The 25,852-nt window shown below is 37.3% G+C and overlaps 1 protein-coding gene across 3 annotated transcripts in view; it reads left to right on the forward strand.

The window, feature by feature from the left end:
- The window catches only part of LOC116723006 (SH3 domain-binding protein 4), an 82,543-nt gene extending 57,684 nt beyond the window's left edge, over nt 1-24,859 (forward strand). The window contains exons 4-5 of one of the 3 annotated variants that reach the window (XM_032567493.1): nt 20,393-20,581; nt 22,816-24,859. In XM_032567493.1, coding sequence (XP_032423384.1) covers nt 20,393-20,581; nt 22,816-23,040 — 414 coding nt within the window. In that variant the 3' untranslated portion in view covers nt 23,041-24,859. Of the gene's footprint in view, nt 1-37; nt 1,324-20,392; nt 21,095-22,815 lie in introns of those variants that run through there. The other 2 variants (XM_032567496.1, XM_032567494.1) reach the window with 2 other exon arrangements.
- The last annotated feature ends 993 nt before the right edge of the window (nt 24,860-25,852 follow it).

Here is a 25,852-nt window from a genome sequence, read left to right on the forward strand (position 1 = left end):
CACAACTGTTGCTTACTGGATGCTTTCTCTTTTTCAGATCATCTGGACCATTGGGACCAGAAACAATAATTATCAGCCTTGAAAATATTTTTTGGATGCATAGAGGATCTCACGCACAGTGTGTGAAAGCAGTTGAAGAAATGCACAATAAGTGCTTGGGTGAAATTTCATACTGACTTAAGAATCTTAGCTTTACTAAGTAAACATCAGACTCTGTGCGTTTTCCTTTGAGAATGTAGATCCTTACCTTTACTGAGATTTTAAAGGATGTCCAACAAAAGTACACTGGACATAGTAACCATACAGAAGAAAGAAAAATGTGTAACCTGTAGCCTCATATTTAGTACAATTGTATGCATGAACTATGTGTGGTAGGCTCTTCGTCCTGTCTGCTATTTGGTACTGGTACCAGATCTCGGGGAATCGGAGCCAGCAGCTGGCGCTCATGCCACCCTGGGCGGTTGCCCATATCAGAAATCACCACTGCTTTCAGTCTTTTTTAGTTTTTATACTCCAGTTAACAATTAATAGATTAGAAAATTACACTCTAGAAGGTGTTTTTGACTGTAGTTCATTTTATGGACTTATTTACATTAATTTTTCACTTAGTTCATTTGATTTTTTGATGACAACTTACTTTTTTGCGTTCAATTAACTTAAAAGTTACAAATCTAACTAACTTAAATTACCTTAAAGGAACTTTTTACTTTGACTTTACTTGAAACAATTGAGTACAATGACAGTACCCTATGTCTAGCCAACTCAGTTTATTATGATCATCCAATTCATTAAGTTTATCCAACTCAGTTTACTAAGTTTTTAGAATTTAATTCAGTAAGTGTGTCAAGGACTAAGGTCTTCTTATGTGAGTTATGCTCTACCCACACGCTACCACATCATGTACAGCATCTGTCCCTGGTCAAGCTTATGTCAGACATCAGAAGCTTATGTAGAAACAGCATTGAACTTAATTGTTTCCAATACTCTTCTCAGAGTGCACTCTCAAAAGTGTATTTGAAACAATTAAGTTCAATGCCACGTTTGTGTCTGACGTCTGATGTCATGACTCACCAGGGTGCTGTGGTGGTGCAAGGGTAGAGCACAACCCACATAAGGAGACCTTAGTCCTCAATACGGGTGTCCTGAGTTCGATTCCAGCCTGATGACCTTTGCTGCATGTCTTTCCTCTCTGTCATTACCCACTTTCCTGTCTAAATACTCTCAAACAAAGGTTGCCTCAGCCAAAAAATCCTGGTAAAAAAGAGATTATTTGTTTCCTTATTTATTTGAGTAAGACTGATTTAAATTTGTCATTTTAAACACACTTAATAAATTCAGTTAAAAAAAAACGTAATAAATTGAGTTGGATAAACTTAATGAATTGACTTAATCATAATAAATTGAATTGAATAGACAGCTTGAGTTTGTTAAACTTAATGAATTAAGTTGAGTAAACTTAATTGAATGACTTGCTACCAACTGAAGCAATTCAATTAAACTGGTTCAACAAATTTCCTTTTACAGTGTAGTTGATAATTATTTCAATAATCATGTATAATGCTGCAGTATGTGACTTTTATAAAGAATATATTTTTACATATTTGTTATGAGACAGACAATCAGTGAAAAGATGGATCTCCTTCACCTTCACAGGAAGACCATTTTTCAGCCGTCATCTGTGGCTATGCTAACTAGCTTAAGCATTGACAACAACTTGTCAGATGCTGCCATATATGCTATACAATCGTAATCCAAGGAAGATCTCATAAGTGCCTGATAAACTTCCAACAATGCACTTTTTGAAGAGACCAGACAGACATCTTAGCAAATTAACTCTTTTGCATTTATTTTGTACAAATTCTATATGCTGCATCCAAGCAAGTTTTTAAATCAACTATGGCATCTAAATATCTCACTTGCTCAAGCTTTTTATTGTAAAGATTCAAAGAAATTTCCTTATGTCTTCTATAAAAACAGAGGACTTGGGCCTATGCGACAGACATTCTAAAGCCCCATTTGTTTACCCAATCTTCCACTTTCATAATTGCTTCCTACATCTTTTTCTTTGGGTACTCAAGATTATATCTCTGCACCTAAAGTACCCCATCATCTGCATATAAAGATTCCCCTATACTACTACCTATTTGATCAAATATGTCATTTGTCATGATATTAAAAAGAATTAGACTACAAACACTGCCTTGTAAACTCACCATTCTGTACAATATATCTACTAGAGCAGTGTTTCTCAACCTTTTTTGGGCCAGCGACCCCTATCCATTATCCAGGTCTCTCACCGCCCCCATCAAAGAATTAGTAGGTTACTTTGCAATGAGTATTATTTTGTTATTAATATTACTATCACTATTGTTGATGTTTTAATTTTTATGGTTGTTTCTGTATTTATCATCAAAAATAATTTCCCGGGCGTGCCGTGGTGGTGTAGCGGTTAGCGTGACCCGTATTTGGAGGCCTTGAGTCCTCGACGCGGCCGTCGCGGGTTCGACTCCCTGACCCGACGACATTTGCCGCATGTCTTCCCCCCTCTCCTTCCCCGTTTCCTGTCAGCCTACTGTCATATAAGGGACACTAGAGCCCACAAAAGACCCCCTGGAGGGGTAAAAAAATAAATAAATAAATAATAATTTCCCAGAGAACAAAAAAGCAAGGGGAATAAAAATCTTTTTTAGGCATCTACGAAAAATGTAATGAATGAACATTCAACTTAAAATTCATAGGCCCAACAGCAACTTATCAGAGTGGAAAAAATATCCTTGTTCCGTGCAATTTCAGTTGTTAAATCTTTTACAAAATGACCAGGTAAAAGATGTACAACAATGCCGATTTAAACTTTGAACTATTTGCGAAGAACTGTGCGCTGCTACATTAAAACATGGATAGAACTGCAATTATATCAGTCATAGCTCTTTTTCTCTTAATAGCTCGTGGTGCAGCTCTGTGCTGCCTTCAGGACAATGGGACATCAGAGTATCATCCATAAAATTTCACCCACATGGCATTTACTGTGCAAACCAGTGCTTTCAGTGGGAAAACAAAAGTGCCAGAACCTTTTAATGCTGTACAAATATGGGATAGAAATATGGATGATATTTTTCAATAGACCTGTCTATTGATTTATAGATTAATAGTTTTACTGGACAGAAATTACAAAGAACAAAACTGGTTTTTAATCAAATCCTAATGAGTCAAATTGAAAGTGTCATGGAGTCATCAGCCTCATGACATTAACACTGACATGAAAAATAATATTGAAGAAATAAATATATTAAATCTAATTAAAAACATAAATAAGCGATAACCTCCTTATTACTGTTACCGTCTGTGAGATATATTTCTTCTTGCTACCAACTGAACAAACATTTGACACTTCAACAGTATTATTATGTCTTTTATCTGAAAACAATGTCTGTTTGAGCAGGATTACTATTGCAACAACACTACATCAGTAGGGTAAAACTAACCTGTCTCACGACGGTCTAATCCCAGCTCACGTTCCCTATTAGTGGGTGAACAATCCAACGCAATTAATTATTGCTCAAAAGGTCTTGCCATACAAGTTTATTCCTATGTATTTACTTTAGTTTCTTAGTTCTTGCATTTTTCTCTTCATTCATTTCCATTTAGTTTTCTCTGATTAGTATTATCCTGTCTTGGTTTATTGTTATGTCATCTTTAGTTTCTTTCCTGTTGCTAGTTTTATTTTATTGTTTGTATTGACGCTCACCACCAGTAATTTTTACTCCTTATGCCATTCACCTGCTGCGCCGCCTCATCATTATGAGTTTCACTTGATCTGCCACTATAAGCTCTTGATTTTTCACTGTTCACTGCCGGATTCTCTGATCCTGATTCACAGTTCGTTTGTTGCTCCATTCTATGTCCCGGTCTTGTGCGCAATTCTGTTCCCCTGCGAAAATCTGTTCCCCCTGTGTCGGGAGCGCGCATTACAGCCAGAGAGGCGGATCTGACCATTTTCACGGCGCTTCTGATCGATTTCTCGGTAAAAACAACTCAGTTAATCATGTCAAGCACGTAAACATTTAGTTTAATCGGCAGCTATTGTTTACAAAATTGTAAAAATAATTAAATAAACGAGGTCTTTTTACGCTGTTTTGTGTTATTTTAAACGCCAAGAGAATCGGTCTTTTTCCAACTTTTGTCACTTACGCCTGACAGAAATAAAAGTCAGTCACCAAAACTGACTTTTGGTGACTGACTGAATACACACTGCGTTTTCCAACACGCAGTGTGTATTTATAATTTTTCATTGCTGATATAAGAGGATGGCTGAAAGCATGGCACAAAAATTAAGACTTCCTGAAAAGACGAGAGCGTGGACTTTCTGGTAAATCCCGTTCTAATGTAAAATATGACAGATTACTGTATTAAGGAAATTTCTAGTATACTACAGGCTATCACACATAATTTTTGAGAATTTGGCAACAGTTGCCCTTTATTCCCAAAGGTTATGGGGGGAGGAGAGTAGAGAATGGATATTTCAGCTGCCTGAAATAATCTGTTCCCCCTCCATAACATGGGAACAAATTAATTTACCAACAAGTCTTTAATTCTGTTTATTCCTCTTATCATCAACAATAAATCCTGTGAATTTGGTAACATTTGATCATTATTTGCCAAAGTTATGAAGGGGGAACCATATATTTTAGTAACCTAAAGTAATCTGTTCCCCCTCCATAAAATGGGAACAAATTAATTTACCAGCAAGTCTTTAACTGTGTTTATTCCTCTTATCATCAACAATAAATCATGTAAGTTTGGTAGCATTTGCTCTTTATTTGACAAAGTTATGAAGGGGGAACCATTCTGGGAATCAACAATCATCACCACCACTGGACTTTAGTGGTAATAAATGTTTTTAAACTCTAAAAACAATCTATATCATACTTATCGCATAGACAAAAACCACATGAAAACTGTCGAATGCTCACTTTCTAGGTGATCTACCCACAAGAGAAAAGTCTTTGTTCTTGAATCCACTGGGGGAATCAAAACAAGACATCCAGAAATGTTTGCCAATGACAAGGTATGGTTAAAAATTTAAGTTTAACTCAAGTATGAAAATCAAATAAATATTTCAACTACACTTGAAATATTTTTCAAGTGTAGTTATACATACCGTTATGTTGAACCATAGCAGTTTGTGCTATATGGTTCTGTAGCTTGTATTAGCAAAGGGAACAGCAATATTTATCTTTCATGCAATACGGAAGAATCTTCTCTCCATTCCGAATGTTGCAAATAGATACGTGGATCTGTATAATGAAAATAAAAAATGAAGTTTGAGCATAAAATACATTTCTCAATTAAACATATTATCTACTTTTCTATTTTTATCTAATGGTGCCCTGCAATATGAGTTGCTGCTTTGACATGATCACAGCACTGTGAAAACATATATACAAAATCATCAATAAAACATAAAATATTTCAAAATCAGACACCAGACAAGTGAATCACAGCAACGTCATTAGCCGGGGTAACGCTGAACTGATGTGGTGATCAGTAGCAGGAGAACGAAGCTGACAGAAACACTGAAGAGAAGAAGAGCTGCCATTGATACAGTTGCAGCCAAGCATGTTTTAATGTTACACAATACAGTTTTAGCAAGTTGCTCAAAATCTAAACTGGTATTGTTGTGCATTTAAGGTGTGAAGTTTACCTTGGGGCGGTACTGTAAAACGACACTCCTATGCTATTACTCTAAAGCAGTTCCTGCTCTTACTTCTATTTTCCTCCCAAACAAAAAAAATCTAAAACCCAATTATAAAGGTTACCTCTTGTGCCAGGTTTTGCTAGTTTAATCAATAATCCCTCTTTCATAATACTTTTCTATGTCAGAAAACAGCTATTATTATTTCTTTGTTTGAGCTTTCCTTACTTTTGACTCCAAGCACAGCATCCATCATATTTCTCCCTTTACAAAAAACCCTTTTAAAAGGGCAGAATAAGTTTTTGCTTTCAACAATATATGACTGTCTATTTGTTACAATTCTCTCCATTGTTTTTCCTAATTGAGACGTAAGTTCTATAGGTCTATAATTTGAAGAGTCTGACATATTTTTACCAAGTTTCAACACAGGAGTTACAACTGACTGTTTCCATGCTGCAGGAATAATCCTACAGCATACTATTTTGAAACTTTTTAACCAGATTAAAAAGTTTCAAAATACCATCAAGAGATATGCCACTTAAATGTTTAAGCATTGTATGACAGACTCCATCTTCACCTGTTGTTGACTGTTTTGCATTAAATACAGCTTTTTACAGCCCATAATGAGTAAAGGGCAAATGTAGAAATGAAACCTTTTTCTTAACAGTGATTCTCTTCTCTTTATAACCCTTTACAAATTTCAGATACATTGTCTGAATTATGTACTTCAAAGTTTTTACCAATAACTCTGCATTTTCTTTATTACTAACAGCTATGTTTCCATTATATTTTTTACATTATATACAGGAAGGTAAAAAAAAAATTCTTCCTAACACCATTCATTTTCCTAATAACTCTCCATACCTGAGACAACTTGGTCTCCCTTCCAATAGAATTACAATACTGCCTCCAACATGCCTTCTTAGCTGCTCTTGTAGTTTTCCTAACTACAGCCAGTGTCATGATTAGGTGGTTGTAGGTGGTGAGGATGAAGCGGAGGATCCAGGTGGTTGAGTAGTGATGATGGTTTAATGATGAAAAAAAAAGACAAAAATCCAGGCAGCACAAAGGAGCAAAAGCTAGGAGCTAGTCTCTGGTAGCAACTGGTAAACAGTAATCAATAATCAATAAACAGCAGATAAGGACCTGACAGAGAACAAGAAACAGATGGGTATAAATACACAGGGGGTAATCAAGGGAACTAGACACAGCTGGACTCAATCAAGGGTAGACAGGACAACACGGAAACTTAACTGACACAGAATCCTAAATAAACACACATAAAAACTCAAATCCTTACAGCCAGTGCTCTTTTATTAATGCCTCAAAAGTATGATTCCTCCTTACCAACTTGAAAACTTTATTTCTTTTCCTTATAGCATTACTACATTCCTTATTCCACCATGGAATAGATTTTTTTATTTCTTCTTCCCCCTGTCTTGGGAATTGAAGCTTCAGCTATATTAATAATAATAATCTCTGAGCTCACTCTAAAACGTGATTTTAGCTGTAGTTCATTTAATGGACTTATTTACATTAATCTCACTTAATTAATTTGGTTTAGTAATGACAACTTGCTTTTTTGTGCTCAATTAACTTAAAAGTTACAAATCTAACTAACTTAAATTAATTTATAGGAACTGCTGACTTTGACTTTACTTGAAACAATTGAGTTCAATGTCAGTTTCGTATCCTACGTCTGACCAACTCAATTTATTATGCTAATCAAATCAATATATTATAATCACCCAAATCAATTCATTAAGTTTACCCAACTCAATTTACAAAGTTTTTATAACTTAATTCATAAAGTGTGTTCAACATGACAAATTCAAGTCACTCTTACTCAAATCATTTGTTTTTATCTAATAAATAATTCAAATCTCTTTCAATATATTCTACAGAAAGTCAAACTTTTAAGTTCCAAACTAAAAAAACTAAAATATCCAAAATTAAAAATTACATTATCATTCACATTGTACTTAAAATACAGCTAGAATTTGAATTATTTTAAATTCTATTCAGGATTAGATTGTCTGCATCACACGTCTACTAGATGTTTCACCTCCTTTGGGAAATGTTAAACATGGACCGAAAATGCTGCGCAAATTTAGCAATATTATATTTTTTTCACTGATAATTGTGTGGTGTGTTGATATAAGCAGCTAGATCAATGAAGCATGTTATTTTAAAAACTAATTATATACACATAGAATATAAGTGATGCTTTAAAGACATTTCCATTTCCAATAGTCTCTAAATGCAACAGTGACCAGGTCACTGTTGCTGTCAGTCGTGATTCCACATCACTGTCATCTGAGGAGGTCCTGCTCCTGATCTAAAACAGGGTCAACAGTTTGAAACTGAAAAAGAAAATCTGAAACTGAAAAAAAACAACAAAAAACTTGAATTTGAAACGTAGTGTTTTAAAAACTTTTTTAGTTAAATTTTTTTTTCAATTTGAAATTTTTATCAGTTACATTTTTTTTGTTTTAAAACTATTTTTAAGTTTCAAATCATTTTTCTTAAGTTTTAAACTCTTTTTCTTTTGAGCAAATTATATGGCCACAATTTAACTCCAAAAAAACCCAAACTGAAATGACGTCATCTTCCAAAAAAAACCCCAAAAAACAAAATCCTCAAAGCTTAGCACAATGTTTAAGTCTAGCGAGTTTTATGAATCAGGAGAACAACTCTTCTGTATGAACGTTAGCTGGAGATAGGCACCAGCACCCCTCCTGACCCTTTTCTGGTGTACAGTAAATGGATGGATGGATGGAATTCTTCTGTATGTTTTGTCAGGAGTAAGGATACATATGATAACCACTATGGAACCCCTGCATTGTCATGCTACTTTGACGCGTAAACGTGTAAAGTAGGTATTATTTACTTTAACACATATTTTATGCATTGGTTACTCGTCATGTGTCACATTATGACTTGTATTCAACATGTAAAACATCAGATTGGTATATGGGAGAAAAAAAAACATCGCTCATTTTGGCACAAACATGAGAGCTAAACACAGAAATACTGACGTGCCATTTGGAGATGATGTTTTCTGTCTTTTTCATGTTTTCCGCATTTCTGGGAATTCTGAAGGAGAATTAGGAAATTAAAATGAACAAAAGTTCATGATGGAAGTGTGCACAAGCTTTTACTGTTTCCAAGTTTGTTTGCTTTTCTTTTTTAATGTTACAAATACTTTTGGTGTTGACATCAACTCTGAAGCATTTTTAAAAGGTAGATTTTCTTTTATGAAATCTACCTTTCATAAAAGAAATGCTTATGAAAGCATGAGATTCCATGTTTTGCATATAATCTGAGTTTTCTTTTTAAACGCCTTGCAAAATCATTGTTCTGCTGATCCACATCACTGTTACATTTGTGAAACTTGAATATCATTAAATGTTGGCCTTTGGTGACTAATTCTGTGTGAACTCAGCCTGGGAGAAGTGCCTTCCTTTGACCTTTCACCTTTCAAAATCAGTCGTTTCCAGTCATAGATGAAATCAGCTATGTAGGATCAGGACTGGATTCATGAATCCTTCCTTCAGCTCTTTTTAAAAAAATTATTATTTTTGGTTTAATAAATATTGTTAAAATGTAAAAAGTAGAATTCAGACAAAAATGGAAAAAAGAAGAGTTTGGGGGAAAAATAATATGGAATATGGAAAATAATATGGATTGCATAGGGCCCTACATTAATGAATGTTAAATATTTTATCATTATCACAACTTCTACAGTAGAAGTTGTGGTTTCTGATCAAAGATCAACTTAAAGTCTTATTTCAAAGGTCTTTGAAAGAAGATCCACCTTTAGTTTGTCTGCAGTTCTAGCTGTATGGTGAGCTTTGCCTTCAACAGCAGGCAGAAACAGCCCCGTCCTGACAAATGTCTCGGGAGCTGAGGTTCAGACTCATCATTCATGCTGCATGTGCAGACAGCTACTGTTGCTTTCATGTACCAGACATGACTGAAAACAGAGGGAGTTGCACCAGAGAATCCAATTACTATGATACTGAGGACACCATTTTTTATTTTCAGACATAGCTACAGTCCACTAAGACAGGGTAAAAGGCCCATCACAATTGACTGCTGCGAGTTAGGGATTTATTGTTTGAAATCTTCACAAAAATGGAGTTGAGTTCTATATTAATGGAGGGTAATTGTTGCTACAAAATTTCAAGACTTTGGATCTTCTTAGTAGTGCTAGCTTTTCAACAGGTTTCTTTTAACCATGAGCTTGAATTTGAACAAGTTACCAAGAAGGGCCAATATGCTGAATCTGTCAGATCTCTGTTGTGTTTCCACTCCAGATGTTCTCAAGTAGTAATAGTTGTGCAAATCATGCTTCCATGAGATACAGAAGATACATGGAGATGCAGAAGAGCCAGATGCTTAGTGAAGAGATGTTTGTTGTTGTTATATTGAGTGGATGGTGGCAAGGCTCCAGGTCATGTATCCCACCTCCAGATGTTTCCTGCCTCATTGTTCAGACACTGAACACAAGTTCTAGTTGTGGACCCACAGCCTCATTGTCCCTCCATTAACCCTCACAGAGTCAGATCCCACATGACAAATCCAACTGTCACATTCCCCTTAGAAGGTGAATTCTTTCACACAACTCCAGATGATTTTCTCTTGATATCCAACTGGAGTCTCATACTTTTAAAAGCTTAACCCAGAAGTTATCAGCAGTGTGGTAAAATTGTAGTGATTCATTCAACTGAAACTCCCCTTTTTTACAATCAATCAATCAAATCAATCAAATTTTATTTGTATAGCACATTTCAGCAGCAAGGCATTTCAAAGTGCTTTACATCATTACAAACACAGAAACACAATGCAATATAGAATCAATCATTAAGTCAAGTTCCATCAATAAATTTGTAATTGATTACATTTCAAATACAATTCTAAACAGGTGGGTTTTTAGTTGAGATTTAAAAGAAGTCAGTGTTTCAGCTGTTTTACAGTTTTCTGGGAGTTTGTTCCAAATTTGTGGTGCATTACATCAGTCATGGCCATGAATGTCATATTAATTTTGAACTAGAAAGGATTGGTTTGAACTTATGTTTTTTCATGGTGGACCAACAATCCAACAAAGTTGGGAAATAAATTTAAAAAAATAAGTTTTTGGGGTATTAAGTTTTAGAGTCCAGACTCAGTTTCTGTCTTTTTTTTTTTTTTTTTTTAAGATTTTTGAGCTCAAAGCAGCTATTATTTGGGAGTGATTAGACAGGAAATTAGGTAATGAAAGACGGAGAAGTGAGTTAAAGGTCACCGGGCCGGGACTGGAACCTGTGACATCCACATCAAGGGCTGAGTCAGTAACATAAAAAAATGAGCCAGTCAATGAATGCTGTCAGCTGTCAATCAAATGGTTTCAGTGCTGTACCTCAATCGGTCTTGCTGATACTACCCCTGAAGGAGGTACTAAAATGTCAGAACAGCTGGGCTGAGCCGTGCCAGACCGCGACTGTACCGGTTAGAGGCGGGCAAGTGGAAAAGCACCTTAGGTGTCTTGTTCTCACATGATTTGAGGATAAAGTAGGACATAGACTGATTGAGTTTTTTTTCTGTTATGCAGAGGTACAGCTCAAAGTAGAGATGCTCCTTCATAACCTTCAAAAGAGTCTGTTAAGCTAGTCCAGGCATCTAATCAGGTTACTCCATGGGCACCTGCTTTTGGAGGTTTTCCAGGCATGTTGCAATGGGAGGAGACCCCAGAAAAACCCAGAATTCGTTGGAAGCCCTCTGTTTCTCTTTTGGCCTTGGAACGCATAGAAATGTTGTAAGATATCCCTATGCAACATTCCTTCCTGCCAAGAATGTTTGAGGTTCTCTCCTGGTCTTTTTGCCTTTGTGATCTCATTTAAGGTAAGCAGAAGACAATAGAGAGATGGAGATATCAGGTGCACAAAAGTAAGAAATATGCTAAAAACTAGAATCCTCAATATACTTAATTGTTCTGCATTCAAGCTTCAGGCTTCTGACTGGATATTCCTGAAAAAAATGGTAGCATTTCTTTTTATTAATGCTATGGTTCCTGATCTGAAACTTACTTCTTAAATACCCAATAAATTAGAGGTAAGGCTTTTCCAAAAGCTTAATGGTAGTTCACTTCATTTATCACTTATTATCAATGCTGCTAAATGTGATTTAATGGTTTCAGCATACATAAATTAAAAGATTGTAAAATGAAATGTAAGATTTTAAGGAGCTGGCAAGTTTATTTTGTAAGAGTTCAAAGAACAATATTCATAGTTAGATTGTTTTGTTACCACAGCTACAATCTGATGCTCTGAGTTTAATCTTTAAGTTTGTTCACAAATACAAATTAGTAAACTGCAATTATAACTGATTGTTTTTAGGTTGGCCAATTAAGATTTCACTAAATTTAACACAGAATAACAACCATAAGGAAGATCGTGAAGCACCGCCTCACAGGGCGGGCATCAAAAAGCTAACATACCAATCAGGCACAAGTTGGGCGGGTTAAAGTAAGGGAAACCAGATACAACATTCAAAGCATGATGAAGAACAGCAAGCAAAACATTCAGAGTGTATGTAGTAGAATATCAGAGTACAGGAGATACAGGATGGAAGATCGGACTGAATCAAGACATTGTCCACAAGATTCTGCAAAATAAATATTTTCATAGTATATTTCAATCATTCTGTTCATACAGTTTAGGCTCCCTGAAAAGGAGAAATTACCTGTTAGAGAAAATATAAATATTTTTGATTTCTTTGAGTATGATGATATTTTACTTAATCTGACTGATATGATCTTTTTTAACACATATGGCTGCTTTGCATTTATCATTTGTAAGATTTAGTAATGGAACCCTTATCAGCAACTAGAAGTGTATTGTATTTTTTTTTAGGTAAAGTGTACCAATAGCAAACTTAGTCAATGTTGGGCTAGTTGTCAGAAGATGTAAGTAAGTCTTCATGAGAGAGGGTATTTAAGAAAAAAACCAGATTCACTGATTGAATTGTTGGTTGATATGGAGCATATATTTGAATTTGTGCACCAAACATCAATAGAAAAAACTAAAACCTGAATGGTCATTCAATTTGATAAATATTTACACAGGCCATCATTCAATAAATCTATAAAAATCCAAGTGCACACATCAAAACATCAAATCTAAATAAATAATAATAATTGTATGAAATATTTTAATACATACTGCCAGTATAAACTCTAAGTACTAACTCTGCTTTTATATTTTAGAGTACATCTAAAGTTAGACTTTTATGTTTGATTCTTAAGTTTAAAGTTAAATCTAAAATTACAATTTAAAAATATCTCTAGATAAGATTGAAATAACTCTGCAAATAAAACCTTGTCCTTCTGGCTAAGTTCAAACAATCAGAGCTAAGGTAGCAACTCGTTTTACATCACTAAAAAGCAGGAGATAGGAGTCTTTCAGACTGAGTACAAACAGAGACAGCTGAAGTGGCAAGTCGTCTAGACCACTAGGACAGCCATCTTTTAGACCAAGTACAAAGAATGGGGGGAGAGGAAGCAGATTGTTTATCCCGCAAAGGAACAGTAGGGTGTGTCTTCCAGACTCACCAAGAACAATTCAGGGCAGTGATAAAGAATTACAATAAGTCATTAACATCTGCTCATGACATCAATAGCTATTACCCGCTGCGATTAACATATAAACCCTCCCTAAGCCCCACTTCCACATTTTCATATTCATATTCATAACCTGTCATAAATTTTGATTGAAGGGTGTATCTAATCTCTCTGGCACTCTTTTAAATCATGGTGTAAACATTCACATGGAACAGGATTTTGCAATAACAACATTGGATTTTTTCTGAGATAAATCCAGATGCCGCTGGATGCCATTGTGCTTTCAATTTGCTGTGCTTCTGTTGGTGAAGATTGAGGGGAGTTAAATTTTCGTAATTTTGACAAAAGCTATAGAGTCTTGAATTGGCCTTGTCTCAGTTTGTTAAACGAGACTGAAACTGAGCCAACAATTAAAGACCGGGAAAAAAACGAGTAGAGACTGGTCAGCCACCAATATGTCTTCTGTCAGTTTCTAGTCACTAGCTCATTTCTTGGTGCAAATATTGTAAATAGAAGACACTACTTTAAAGCTTTTACTTAAACAATGAGCAAATAACCAACTGTCAATTTGTGTGAATCTTGTCTAACTCCTTCAGTTATTCTTCCTTCAGTTGTTGCAAAGATACAGTTGTACTGACAGCAATACCAAAGTCTCAAACTGGAAACTACAACATTCGTTGTATCGTTTTTTTTTTCACTATTTCTCAGCGATGCAGCAGAATCTTTGACCCCTGTGGAGTACTTGCAGTGAAATCAGATAGAACTGGGGAGTAATAAAAACTTCCTATTCCATGAAAGGATTCTGAAGACTCAGGAGTCCCATTAGCCGTGATTAGCTCTCAGTTCTATCATCTGGCCTCCATTTTGTCTACAATTTTTTCTCCTCCTCTTTGGCCTGCTTCACTTGCTGCGCCTCCTCCTTCTGAGGCTGGGTGGGAGCATTTGCTGCTTTTACAATAATTGACAAAATTATTGTAAAAGCCTGCAACTCTCAGGAGATGCAGGCTGATTTCAGGAGGCGGTCCAGGGCTGGTTTACAATACCCAAGAAGAGTTTAAATGGATTCTCGATCTTTAATTTTTTCAAGGTTTTGGTTCCAACGTTGCTTTTCACAAAACAAAAGAGATCAGGAAAATGGTTAAGTGCAGAAGTGGGGAAGGAACACAATTTCAAAAGCCACGTTGTAGTTTAGATGGAGACTGTAAATGGGAGGCGTTGGTAAGAGGACAAGTCAGGTGGAAAATGAAGATGGAATGGAAACACAATAAAGAGGAGTCTGGAGTGAGAAGATTGGGTGTCAGTATAGTAGCAGAGGAGTAAAATGGAAGCCAGATGACAGACAAAATAAGTTATTTATCAAAAAGTGTCTCTGCATGTCAGAGGCAGGGTTCGCAGACATACAGGGGGTGTTTGTGTGTGTGTATTTGTGTATGTGGCCACCTATGATTGAAACACCCGCTTTGCTCATTTCCACTCCAGCATAATTTCTGAAAACATGTCTGGAGGAATTCTCAAGTTGTTGCGACAAGTGATGATTTATATGTTTGGGAGCTGCACTGATGCCGAGCTGGTGGAAAAAAAACTGTGGCATTTAACTACACATTCACACATGCTCTGTTAGCCACATAATACTGAGACCAGTTGACATTTTGGAAAAATACAGCACAGTGTTTTAATTCTTCCACAACAGTGAAGTCTTGAGTTTCTAGAGTTGTTTGCTTTTTTTTGTTTGCAACATCAAGTGATTCCAGCTCAGAATTATTCAGTGCTTAATACTTTACAAAGATGGACCTTAGTTTTGCACTAATCAATTTTGTGCTGAACTGAGATTGTAAAATGTCTATTAGACAGCAGCCCCACATGTTGTTTTAGTTGGTGTCAGACTGCATGAAATCCAGAATGCCCTTTGTAGCACATTGGTAGAAGGTAAAAGATGCTGCACTTCAAAGAAAGGGGAGGGGGGGAAGAGTGGTGCTATTGTCAGATTTGTAGAATTCTACTCCAACATAGTACTCACATGTTCCATTACATTAGTTCTGATTTGTTCTTTTTCTAGACTCTTTTTCAGAATTCTTCAGTTGAGGCATTGTATGTTTGGTTTCTACTCTGGTTTTGGATGCTGTGGAACTAGTAGGATTTTTGATCTTATTTTTTCACTTTCAGGCAGTTGTTATAGATGACCAAAGCTAACCTAACTAAAACGAAAAGCAGAAATATATATATTTTGTTTAGCCTTTCCCTTACTCGTGTTTTCATCAAGAAATGTATATATAGTATGTTTTTCAAGAAATTTATATATTTTGTATTTCCTTTTCTTTATACATGGATATTTGTTTTTACATGTCCTTATGTCCTCTTTTTACATTGTCATATGCATTTCTGCCTCATTATGCAAATGAGGAGCGGAGGTGTTTTAAGGCCTCGACTATTGGTTGCTCACCATCACACTATGCAAAGCTCAAATCTGCTTTACTGGCTTCAACAACAATGGCGAACTACGACCAGTTTATCAGTGAGCTGAAGCTTAGCAACTTTATTAGAAAATAATGTTATAATTCTTTATTATTACTATTTTTATTATTATTATTTGTCCCCCATTTTCCTGTCTTCTGTTATTTTTTAACAATTTTTGCTATTTCTACCATTGAACTTATACAATAGTCTGCTACTTCTGCTCTTGGTAGCTATTATTTTTTTGGTATTGTTATCTTCAACAATTGATAAAATATTAAGCTTATATTACATATTTTGGCTACATTGAAATCAATGGAATATAGCCAAAATTCTACAAAATCTGCTCTTTTCACAATTAACTACTTCCACATACTTTCAGCCAGAAACACCATTCAAATTTTAAAATGTTGTCGTATCCTTTGGCTACCACCGTATAATTCAACTTTTTAACATTTTTTTTTACTAATTTTATATAATCCCTCTTCACCCTTTTTTGTGGCATTATGCTCATAATTCATCTTTATGATGGATTCCAATGATACCATAGTCCCAAAGTGTACCACTCTAAATTTTGGGAAATTCTGCTACTTCCCAAACAGCTGTGGTTCATGCACTCAATTTTCATGTTTTCTACACATATTATACATTATTGTACATCAAAATGTTGGAATCTATGTCTGGATTCAGCATGGACTCAATGCAACACTCATCAATTCTGGACTCTAGCAAATCAATCCACAGGTCCGAGGTCTCACCAAATTGGGAGTAGGATACTATATTGAGAGACAAAGAAATCACAAGAACGCAGTTGTATTCTGATATGTTTCCATAATGTCATATGTCCTAAACGATGCAATGTAGACATAAGCTTTGTATGAGTTTCTCTTCAGACCTTCCTGATGCTCATGATACAGTCATTATTTTGATACTTGCTGCAGTTTTTCCATGAAATTAGTCTCTTCCAGTGCACCAAATAAGCTTTTCACTAAAACTGATGAAAGCCCAAATTTCCAAAGTCATACACATTTTTACATCGTCACAGCCCATAGGCCGATTGTGTTACACACATAAAACAAAGCATGATTATTCACAGAACTGTGCTAATACCTACGGTGCAAGTATTATATCAATAGCCCTTATTAGAGGTCGACCGATACATCAGCCGGCATATATTTTTGGCCTATACTTGTGTTGTTTTTTTGGGGGGGGAGGGTTGTATCGGCATTGGCCAGTATGCGCATTAATTTGCAGATCTATTCACACATTAAGCAGCCATGCCGTGAGATCACATGCCCCATGGATACATTGGGCTGTTATTGTTGTAAGACTCAGTGCCAACAACAGCAAGAGTACGTTTTCCACTTTCCACGTATTTTTAACTGCTTAATTTAGCTGTTAAAGTCACTGTCTCACTGTGAACGAGAGGGAACAGCAGTGTGTATCTGTTTCCCTCTAGCTCAGACCCTGAAATTCACTGAGGGATTGCAGGCATTGCACATTTTCTAATCGATTTTCTCAGGTCTACAGTAGTTTTTATAATGCGGGAAACTAGAACTAGAAACCAGTAATGTCTGTAACAACCTAAATCCTTGTTTCCTCTGGCAGGTAGTGTCATGGTAACATTGAAAAGCAGCCTGAAGTGTCAGGCTAACTGGCCCAGAATATTTCTGTGGCTTAGCAGTGGTGAAATCTGCAGCTCCATTTAGAAAAACTAGTCGACAATACAAAATATCAACTTCCTTAAACCCCTCTTCCTGCAGTTAGAACCAGTGTTAACAAAGAGGATATATTGATTGAATAGTTAGTCCAACTATTCAAAATAAGACCATTAATATAAATGATTAGTTACTTGAAGAATTCTTCACAGTCAACAACAAAACAGTAAACACAAAACAGCCAAGTAAAGTAGTGCTTTTGAATTTATTCTGAAAAATTAATATAGGAGAAGCTAAATGCAGTAAATGTCTTCAAATGCAGAAAACCGGTCAGGACATTCTCTAGTGCCCACTGACTTTAACCCACCCACTCACCCATCCATCCATCCATCTTCTTTACATCCTTGTCTCTAGTGGGGTCCGGAGAGGTGCTGGTGCCTATCTCCAGCGAGACATTTTGGGCAAGAAGCGGAGTACAGGTCGCCAGTCTGTCGCAGTGACTTTAATCTGTTAGCTTTATTGTTGGATTAAATAAAATACAGGGACAAAATACATCAGGGACAGCTCACAAAATTGACTTACACAGTAATCATCTGCATTGACTGTGTGCACATTTAGTGGTGGATTTATAATCCTTTTAAGATGACTGCCATGACGCCCCTGTTTGCAACAGAAGTTATACAAGTATCAGCCAATAAATTAGAGCTTACCTTTCCTGGAGGAATTTTGTGCACGCCATTTATTTCAGAGAAGAAGAAAAAAAACACCTGTTAGTTGTTTAGAGTCAATTGTGTTGAATATTGGAGGTCCCAGCTCCGTAAACTCTGTTGAGTGAAAAAGAAATGAAAGAGAATCAATATGTAAAAGGACAGGAAAGGTGGTAACAGTTGTTAGGAATTTAGTTAAAAATAAAGGAAAATCCTGGAAGAAAACCTGCAGACATTGAAAATTTATGTTCACATATGCTTCATGCATTCTGACTGAGCTTGAGCTGTTTTGCAAACAGGAATAAGCACTGTCTCAGTCTCCAGATTTGCAAAGCTATTTGTTTTTAGATTTGTCAAGAGTGTCTGTGCTTGGCAGATAAATTTTACTAGAACTACTCAGTAGCACTTAATGTAGGAGCAGGAAGTGTTCACTTTACTTTTGGCAGAATTTTACTATTCAGTTATCCAGTAACGAAGCAAAGTTCTTCTTCCCCTTCAAGATCCAGAGGCAAACAAACAATCTTTGACTCCACAGTGTTCTACTAGTGAAACTGATAGACTTTTGTCTGAACTGCTCTTCATTTTGTTTCTCTTAGCTCGGCATTCCTGCAGAGCAGAAATTATTACCCAATTGGCTCACAGCTGACACGATCTCATTCTCTGGTCTTGTCTCATCTCAAGAACAAGTGAGACTTTTGGAGCATGGAGTTTACATTCCTCACTCACCCCTTTTCCTCCCCACCTCCCTCATCCTGTCTCTTAATATCCTGTCATTCCACACATTCCTACACATTGAGTCAAGGCCCAAATTAGAACATTAAAGTCACCTTTGCTCTGTTGAATTGAAGCATAATGATTACGTGACAGAATCTCTTTGAGACCTGTCTGTGTTGAGGCCAGAGGAAGTACTTTTAGGAAATAGGGGCACTTTTGAGAAGTGTGGATTTGTGAGAAGCTGAAAAAGCTTATTTGAAAGGAATACTTGAGTTTATATATTTTGATAAAGGTTCCTCACCAACAGGCCTCAAGTGGTGAGAATAAGTGGCTCAACATCGTCCCCACTGGTCCTCAACACAGGCACGCCGCAGGGCTGTGTGCTCAGCCCAGCTCTCTTCACCCTGTTTACACACGACTGCGTGGCCATCCACCCCACCAACACAGTCGTGAAGTACGCGGACGACACAACAGTAGTGGGTCTCATTTCAGACAACAACGAGACCCACTACAGAGAGGAGATTCTGCAGCTCACTCAGTGGTGTTCAGCCAACAACTTGGTGCTGAACACAGGGAAGACCAAGGAGGTCATTGTGGATTACAGAAGGACCAGGAGGACGGATCACACTCCCCTTCTCATAGATGGAGAAGTGGTGGAACGTGTGGACAACATCAAGTTCCTGGGCCTCCACATCACTTCTGACCTCTCCTGGAACACAAACACCTCCCACCTGGTGAAGAAAGCACAACAAAGGCTCTTCTTCCTCAGGAAACTGAGACGGGCTGGACTTTCCTCACAGCTGCTCGTGAACTTTTACAGGGCGATGATCGAGAGCATCCTCTGCCTCAACATGACTGTGTGGTATGGTAGCTGCACAGCACTGGAGAGGAAACAACTGACACGGGTGGTGAGAACAGCACAAGGCATTGTGGGATGCCCCCTCCCAGACCTGGACTCCATTTACACAGACCGGGTCAAGAAGAGAGCTGGATCCATAGCCATGGATTCCAGCCACCCGGGCCACAGACTGTTTGTGCCGCTGCCATCAGGCAAGCGGTACAGGAATATACGGACTACAACAAATAGACTGAGAAACAGTTTCTTCCCCACAGCCGTCAGAGCCATTACTCCCTGCCGCCCCCCCCCTCCCACACATATCATAACCTCGCAGTCACACATACATATCCCCCACCCCCACACAGCCATATTGTTCTGTACTTTGCACTGTCACATTATCTGTACTTTGCCATAATTGGACCTGCTGCTACTTCTTTGGTGTGGTTGAGTGCCTTTAGTTAATTTAGTTGTATATATTGTTATTATTATTATTGTGTGTTTGCTTATTTATACTGTATATATTTGACCTTTTGCACGGGAGCTGCAATGGAAATTTCGTTGAATTCTGTTCAATGACAATAAATGCTATCTATCTATCTATCTATCTATCTATCTATCTAAATGTTACTCCTTTCAAGAACAAGATATGAGCAATAAGAAATTACTAAATTTACTTCCATTAAACCTACTTGATTCAGTTTTTTTTGTCTGAAGCTGTTTGTTTCTTTGCAGGCTTTGCTGAAGATGGATTGTCAGGGTCTCGTGGCCAGACTTGTCATGGACTTTGTCCTCCTGACCACTGCCGTGGAGGTGGCCGGACGATGGAGGGACCTAGCCGAGAAGCTGACCAAGATTTCCCGCCAACAGATGGACGCCTATGAGGCACCGCACCGTGACAAGCATGGCGTAGTGGACAGTGAAGTAGGCCTGTTGGAACCTGTTCATTGCTAAAGTATCCATTTAATGTTTTCACATTCAATTCAGTTCAAAAACAAAAGGGATTAATCAGCTCACAGACACAAATTTTGATGTATTCTATAGAAGGTTTGTGACAAACCGACGCACAACAGAGTTTAAAAAGATACACTTGATGTGGTAGTTGATGAGGTATAATATTTTAAGTGTCATCTATTTCGTCTATTTGCTTGCTAATAAATGTTTGGCCAATTAAAAAACATTAGCATTTCAATGAGTTAAAGTCAGATTTATTCCCCAAGATTTTGTTGATAATAGTTTGCTTAACTCAAGCATTTGTGCTTAATGTACAGTAAAAGTTAAAAGGAACAGTAAAATATGTAAAAAAAAAAGTAATCTTTTATGATAACATAGAAAGACAGGAAGAGATAAGATAAGATAAGATTTATTGTCATTGTCATCAACAGATTACAACGAGATTGAGATTTGCTCGACTCGAGTTAAGATGCAGGTTATGTGTATATACATAATATACAAAGATAAAGAAATAAATAGTACAAAATGAGAAATAAATAAACATCAGAAGATGGTTGCAGCGCCTGGAGGTGTCGCAACAGAATTTACATTTTTAACAAAGTGGTGTCAAGAGCAGAAGTTCTTATGCCTTTGAATTTAGTGCCATGATTGCCATCGGGTAAAAACAGTTTTTCAGGCGATTTGTCCTGGTTTTTATTGCTCTGTATCTCTTGCCTGATGGCAGCAGCTGGAAGAGACCATAGCCAGGGTGTGAAGAGTCATTTAAAATGTCCAAAACTTTCTTGTGGAGCCTGGAAGTCTAAATCTGTTCCATAGTGGGGAGGGGGCAGCCTATGGTTCTCTCTGCTGCCCTAACAACCCTCTGGAGCGCCTTCTTGTCCGCGGATGTGCTACTGCCGTACCAGACACACAGATCGTACGTGAGCACACTCTCTATGGAGCAGTGATAGAAGGCCTGCAGCAGGTCTGAGGGGAGACAGTTCTTCTTGAGTATTCTCAGAAAGTACAGTCTCTGCTGTGCCTTCTTCAACAGCTCCTTGGTGTTGGTGCTCCAGATTAGCTTGTCCTCCAACTCCATGCCCAGAAACCTGAACACTGGGACCCTCTCCACACAGGTCCCACTGATGGTGAGAGGCTGGATGTCCGTTTTGTTTTTCCTGAAGTCGATCACCAGCTCCTTTGTTTTGGAGGTGTTGAGGAGCAGGTTATTGACTTTGCACCACTCTGACAGCCGCTTCACCTCATCCCTGTACTCCAGCTCCCCCTTCCGGCCTGAGATGAGACCAACAACAGTCGTGTCATCTGCAAACTTTATGATCTTGTTGCTGAGGTGGTTGGAGACACAGTCATGAGTGTAGAGGGTGTAGAGAAGTGGGCTGAGCACGCAACCCTATGGCGATCCGGTGTTCAGGCTCAGAGCAGTGGAGGTGTGGGGGCCCAGTCTGACCCTCTGGGAGCGACCTGTTAGGAAGTCCAGGATCCAACTGCAGGTGGCTGATGGGAGCCCAAGGTTTACTAGCTTGGACACCAGACGTTGGGGAAGTATGGTATTAAATGCTGAGCTGAAGTCCACGAAGAGCATTCTGACGTAGCTCCCCTGCTTCTCTAAGTGGGTCAGGGTGGCATAATAATTGCAATTAATATTATCATTACAATAATATCACAGATTTCATGTGTTTTTAATGTTATGCAGGTCTATTTAAAGGAAAAACATAAAGAAGTCCGCTCTTCAGTTTTCCTCAAGCCACTTAGTGAACAGAGCAAACCTGTGGAAAAAGGTCAGATATGACCAAAATTAAATTTTTTTCCTCATGCACATGGTGAAACATGGTAATGGCAGCATTATGTTGTGGCAACAACAACATGAACAAGAAAGCAGGTCAGTTAAAAGATGGATGAAGTTATATACAGGACGATACTAAAGGGAGAACCTAGTTCAATCCAGATTATCTTCTAAAACTTCTTAATTAAGTTTCCAAATATCCTCCATACAAAAAATGTGCAAGAATTTTGACTGTATGTGTGAAGTTGGAAGAGACAAAACGCAAAAGACTTTCAGTAGTGCTTCTACAAACTTGATTGATTTACTTGATTTAATCGGGACAAAATGTGGAAATGTACAATGGGTATGAAAACTTTCTTAGTCATTGCCAGCAGGAGTCATGATTAACAGATCATGCAATATTTGCATTTCATGTCCACAGGCCATGTGGAAGCCAGCGTATGACTTCCTGGTCACGTGGGCTGCTCAGATCGGTGACAGCTATAGGGACGTGATCCAGGAGCTCCACATGGGCCTGGACAAGATGAAGAGCCCCATCACCAAACGCTGGAAGCACCCTACAGGCACGCTAATCCTGGTCAACTGCCTGGACATCCTGCGGAGCTCCGCTTTCAGCCCCGCTGCTCAGGATGACAATCCCTTCTGAGTTTGAGCTGCACATCAACTGACTGCTCCTGAATGCCTGTATTTTCTGTTCATTGCCTGGTGGAACCCAAACAGACTTCTCCTAAGGTCTCCCTAGGACACACATGGAGCTCACTTGAACTATAGAGAATAACATGTTGCACATGTAAGTATTTTTCTACTCTAGTTTTTAGCACAGTCTTTTTGTAGAGCAACACTTTAAAACCTTTGATTAAGAACTATGTATCAAACTGAAGGATTACTTTTTCAAACTAAACTGTTAGATCTGTGTTACAGTCTCACTCTGTTTTTTATATGTACATGAAACCATAATGAACTTTTTCTACCATGGTCCTTCTTACTTCAGACCTCCAGATATTCAGCATCACTCTGTCTTGTTGGCATTGAAGACGAAAAGATATTAAATCAAGGTTAATAAATGATTTATTCATTCATCACATGGTTTGACCCTGTTTAAGGACTTTGCTCAAGGTTTTTGACATGGTTTGTTTTTGTGACTGTGAGTGCACTGAAATTATTTTTAACACCTTTTGCAGTTTTCTGTCTTTGTTTGATTAACTTTGTAAGTTAATGACTTCTCTTTGTTTGAAGGTGTTGGTATGGTGGTTGAGGAAGCTCTATTTTGAGAATTCAAATACGTGCTTTAAAAATGTCCTTTTTTTGTTTAATTTAATTCAACAGTTTTATAGGATGCTTTTTGAGCATGTACTAACTATTTTATGGGTCAATCAGATTTCAGTCCAGAGTTTGACCAGGATATGAAGGAAGGGTGACATTTATCTTTCTGCAGTTCTGTGTTAGATTTTGACCAGATGATACAGGATGTACAACTTACAAAAGGTTTCACTACTGTTTTTAGTGTTTACTGGAGAGATCTTTTTTTTTTTTTTTAGCAAATGTATGGCACAGGTTTGTGGCATCTTTGTTTAGAAACCTTGAAGGTCACAGGAACTCTGAGGTAAGCAAGGTCTGCAGTGTTTTAGATTTTGTTCTTTTGTAACTTTGATGCTCTCAGCATACTTTTCGTTGGCTGGCCATGGGCAAACTTTGGTGTAGTGGAGTTTCCTGAGTGACTATGTCAGTCACCTTAATCAAAATTAATTTATATATTTTTAAAAAAGGACAGATTAAATTTTACCTTTTAATGAGACTTTGATGCGACTAAAACCAAATTTCACTGTGTTAAAAGTATCAATTTTAAATGAACAAGAACATGACATATCTCAGCCTACTACAGCAGTGGTGCTGAATAAGACTTTATCCAAAGATGCAGTTTAATCACTGTTCTGCACAGTGTGTTTAGTATTGTTCATAATTATTGTACAACATTCTTGTACATTCAGTTGCAACATTCTTTATCCATTGATTTACTTTCTTTGAATCTTTCCATCTGTTCAGCTGACAAATAGACGCAAACATTCCATGCTACAGCCTGCTATCCACTCTAACAATTATTTTGTAAACTAGCTGTTGGCATTTTCTCCTCTCCTTTACAAGCAGACATTGTTTTTGGTGAAAATTAAGACTTTCAAAAATATGGAAGGTGATACAAAAACCTGCTAGCCAAAAAATGTTGCCATGTGTTGGGAAGTTTAAAAATTAATGTTACATAAAAAACATGTCTTAGCCATAATCAGAATGCTTTCATGAATGTTTTACCTTTTGGGTAATGTTGCCTTTGTTACCAATTGCTGGCCCTTTATTTCTTATATTTTGTTCTTAAAGTGTGTATTTTTTTCAATAACAAATGTAATAAAGATTTCAAAAATACAATATTTTTCAGAAGCACACTAAAGGGAAATGAATCTACTTTATGCATATTTGGATTGGTCCATCTGTCATTAACACTTGCTGCCACAGTTGTACAAAATACATGATGTAAATAACTTTGTTATTTTGCAAACAACGTTGAAGAATAAACTGCAGAGGAACAATATCAGAAATGTGTGGTCAGGGATGAAGAAGATTACAGCAAAAGGAGGATCAGATAGATGGAACTCTGGACAGAGCAAATGAGCTGAAGACATTCTTCAACAGGTTCAGTTCAGGAACAAACTCATTATCATCATCATACTCTCCTGCCCTCTACCATACAAACACCCCACCTTTCTGTGATCTACAGATTTCCTATCAAACTACAAATGTCCTACCTTCCACCTCAGTCATGGACTCCTGTTTCCATAAGTTTGTCTTCAACCAAATCAGAAGATTTGGTTGACTCCCTCTCTCACTTTTCTGTACCTAGAAGTCAGGTGAAGAGGCAGTTGGAGAGACTGAACCAGAACAAGGCTGCAGGTCCAGATGGTGTCAGCTCCAGAGTCCTGAAGGCCTGACATATTTTTAGGCCAAAGCAGCAAATAACTTCTTCTTCATCTTTTTATTATTTAATAATAATAAAAAGGGGAAGATAATCCCCTTCTAAATTTGCAATTCCACCCAAAATTGCAAATTTAGAAGCCAAAACATATTCAAAAACTCACCAAACCTTGCCCAAAATTGTCCCCAGCATGTAATTAAATGACTTTAATGCATTTGCAAGTGGGCAAGGCAAAGATGCTCTACAGCGTCCCTATTGTGAGATAAGACAAACAGTGTACCATAGAGATCGGAAACTTGGTAAGTATGCAGATCCTGCGAATCAAAAAAAAAAGTCTCCTTGAGGTATGCCGTAAAATGTTCAGGGAGGCAGCCATTTTGGGTCAAAGGGATAATTTTGGTAAATTTTCACGTTTACACACCTCGAACTTTAATAAACATAATATAAATCTATTGGCTTTATATTTGGTCAACACGAAGTTAAGGCAAGGAGGCAT

Source organism: Xiphophorus hellerii, chromosome 7 (assembly GCF_003331165.1).
Source record: "Xiphophorus hellerii strain 12219 chromosome 7, Xiphophorus_hellerii-4.1, whole genome shotgun sequence".
NCBI lineage: Eukaryota > Metazoa > Chordata > Actinopteri > Cyprinodontiformes > Poeciliidae > Xiphophorus > Xiphophorus hellerii.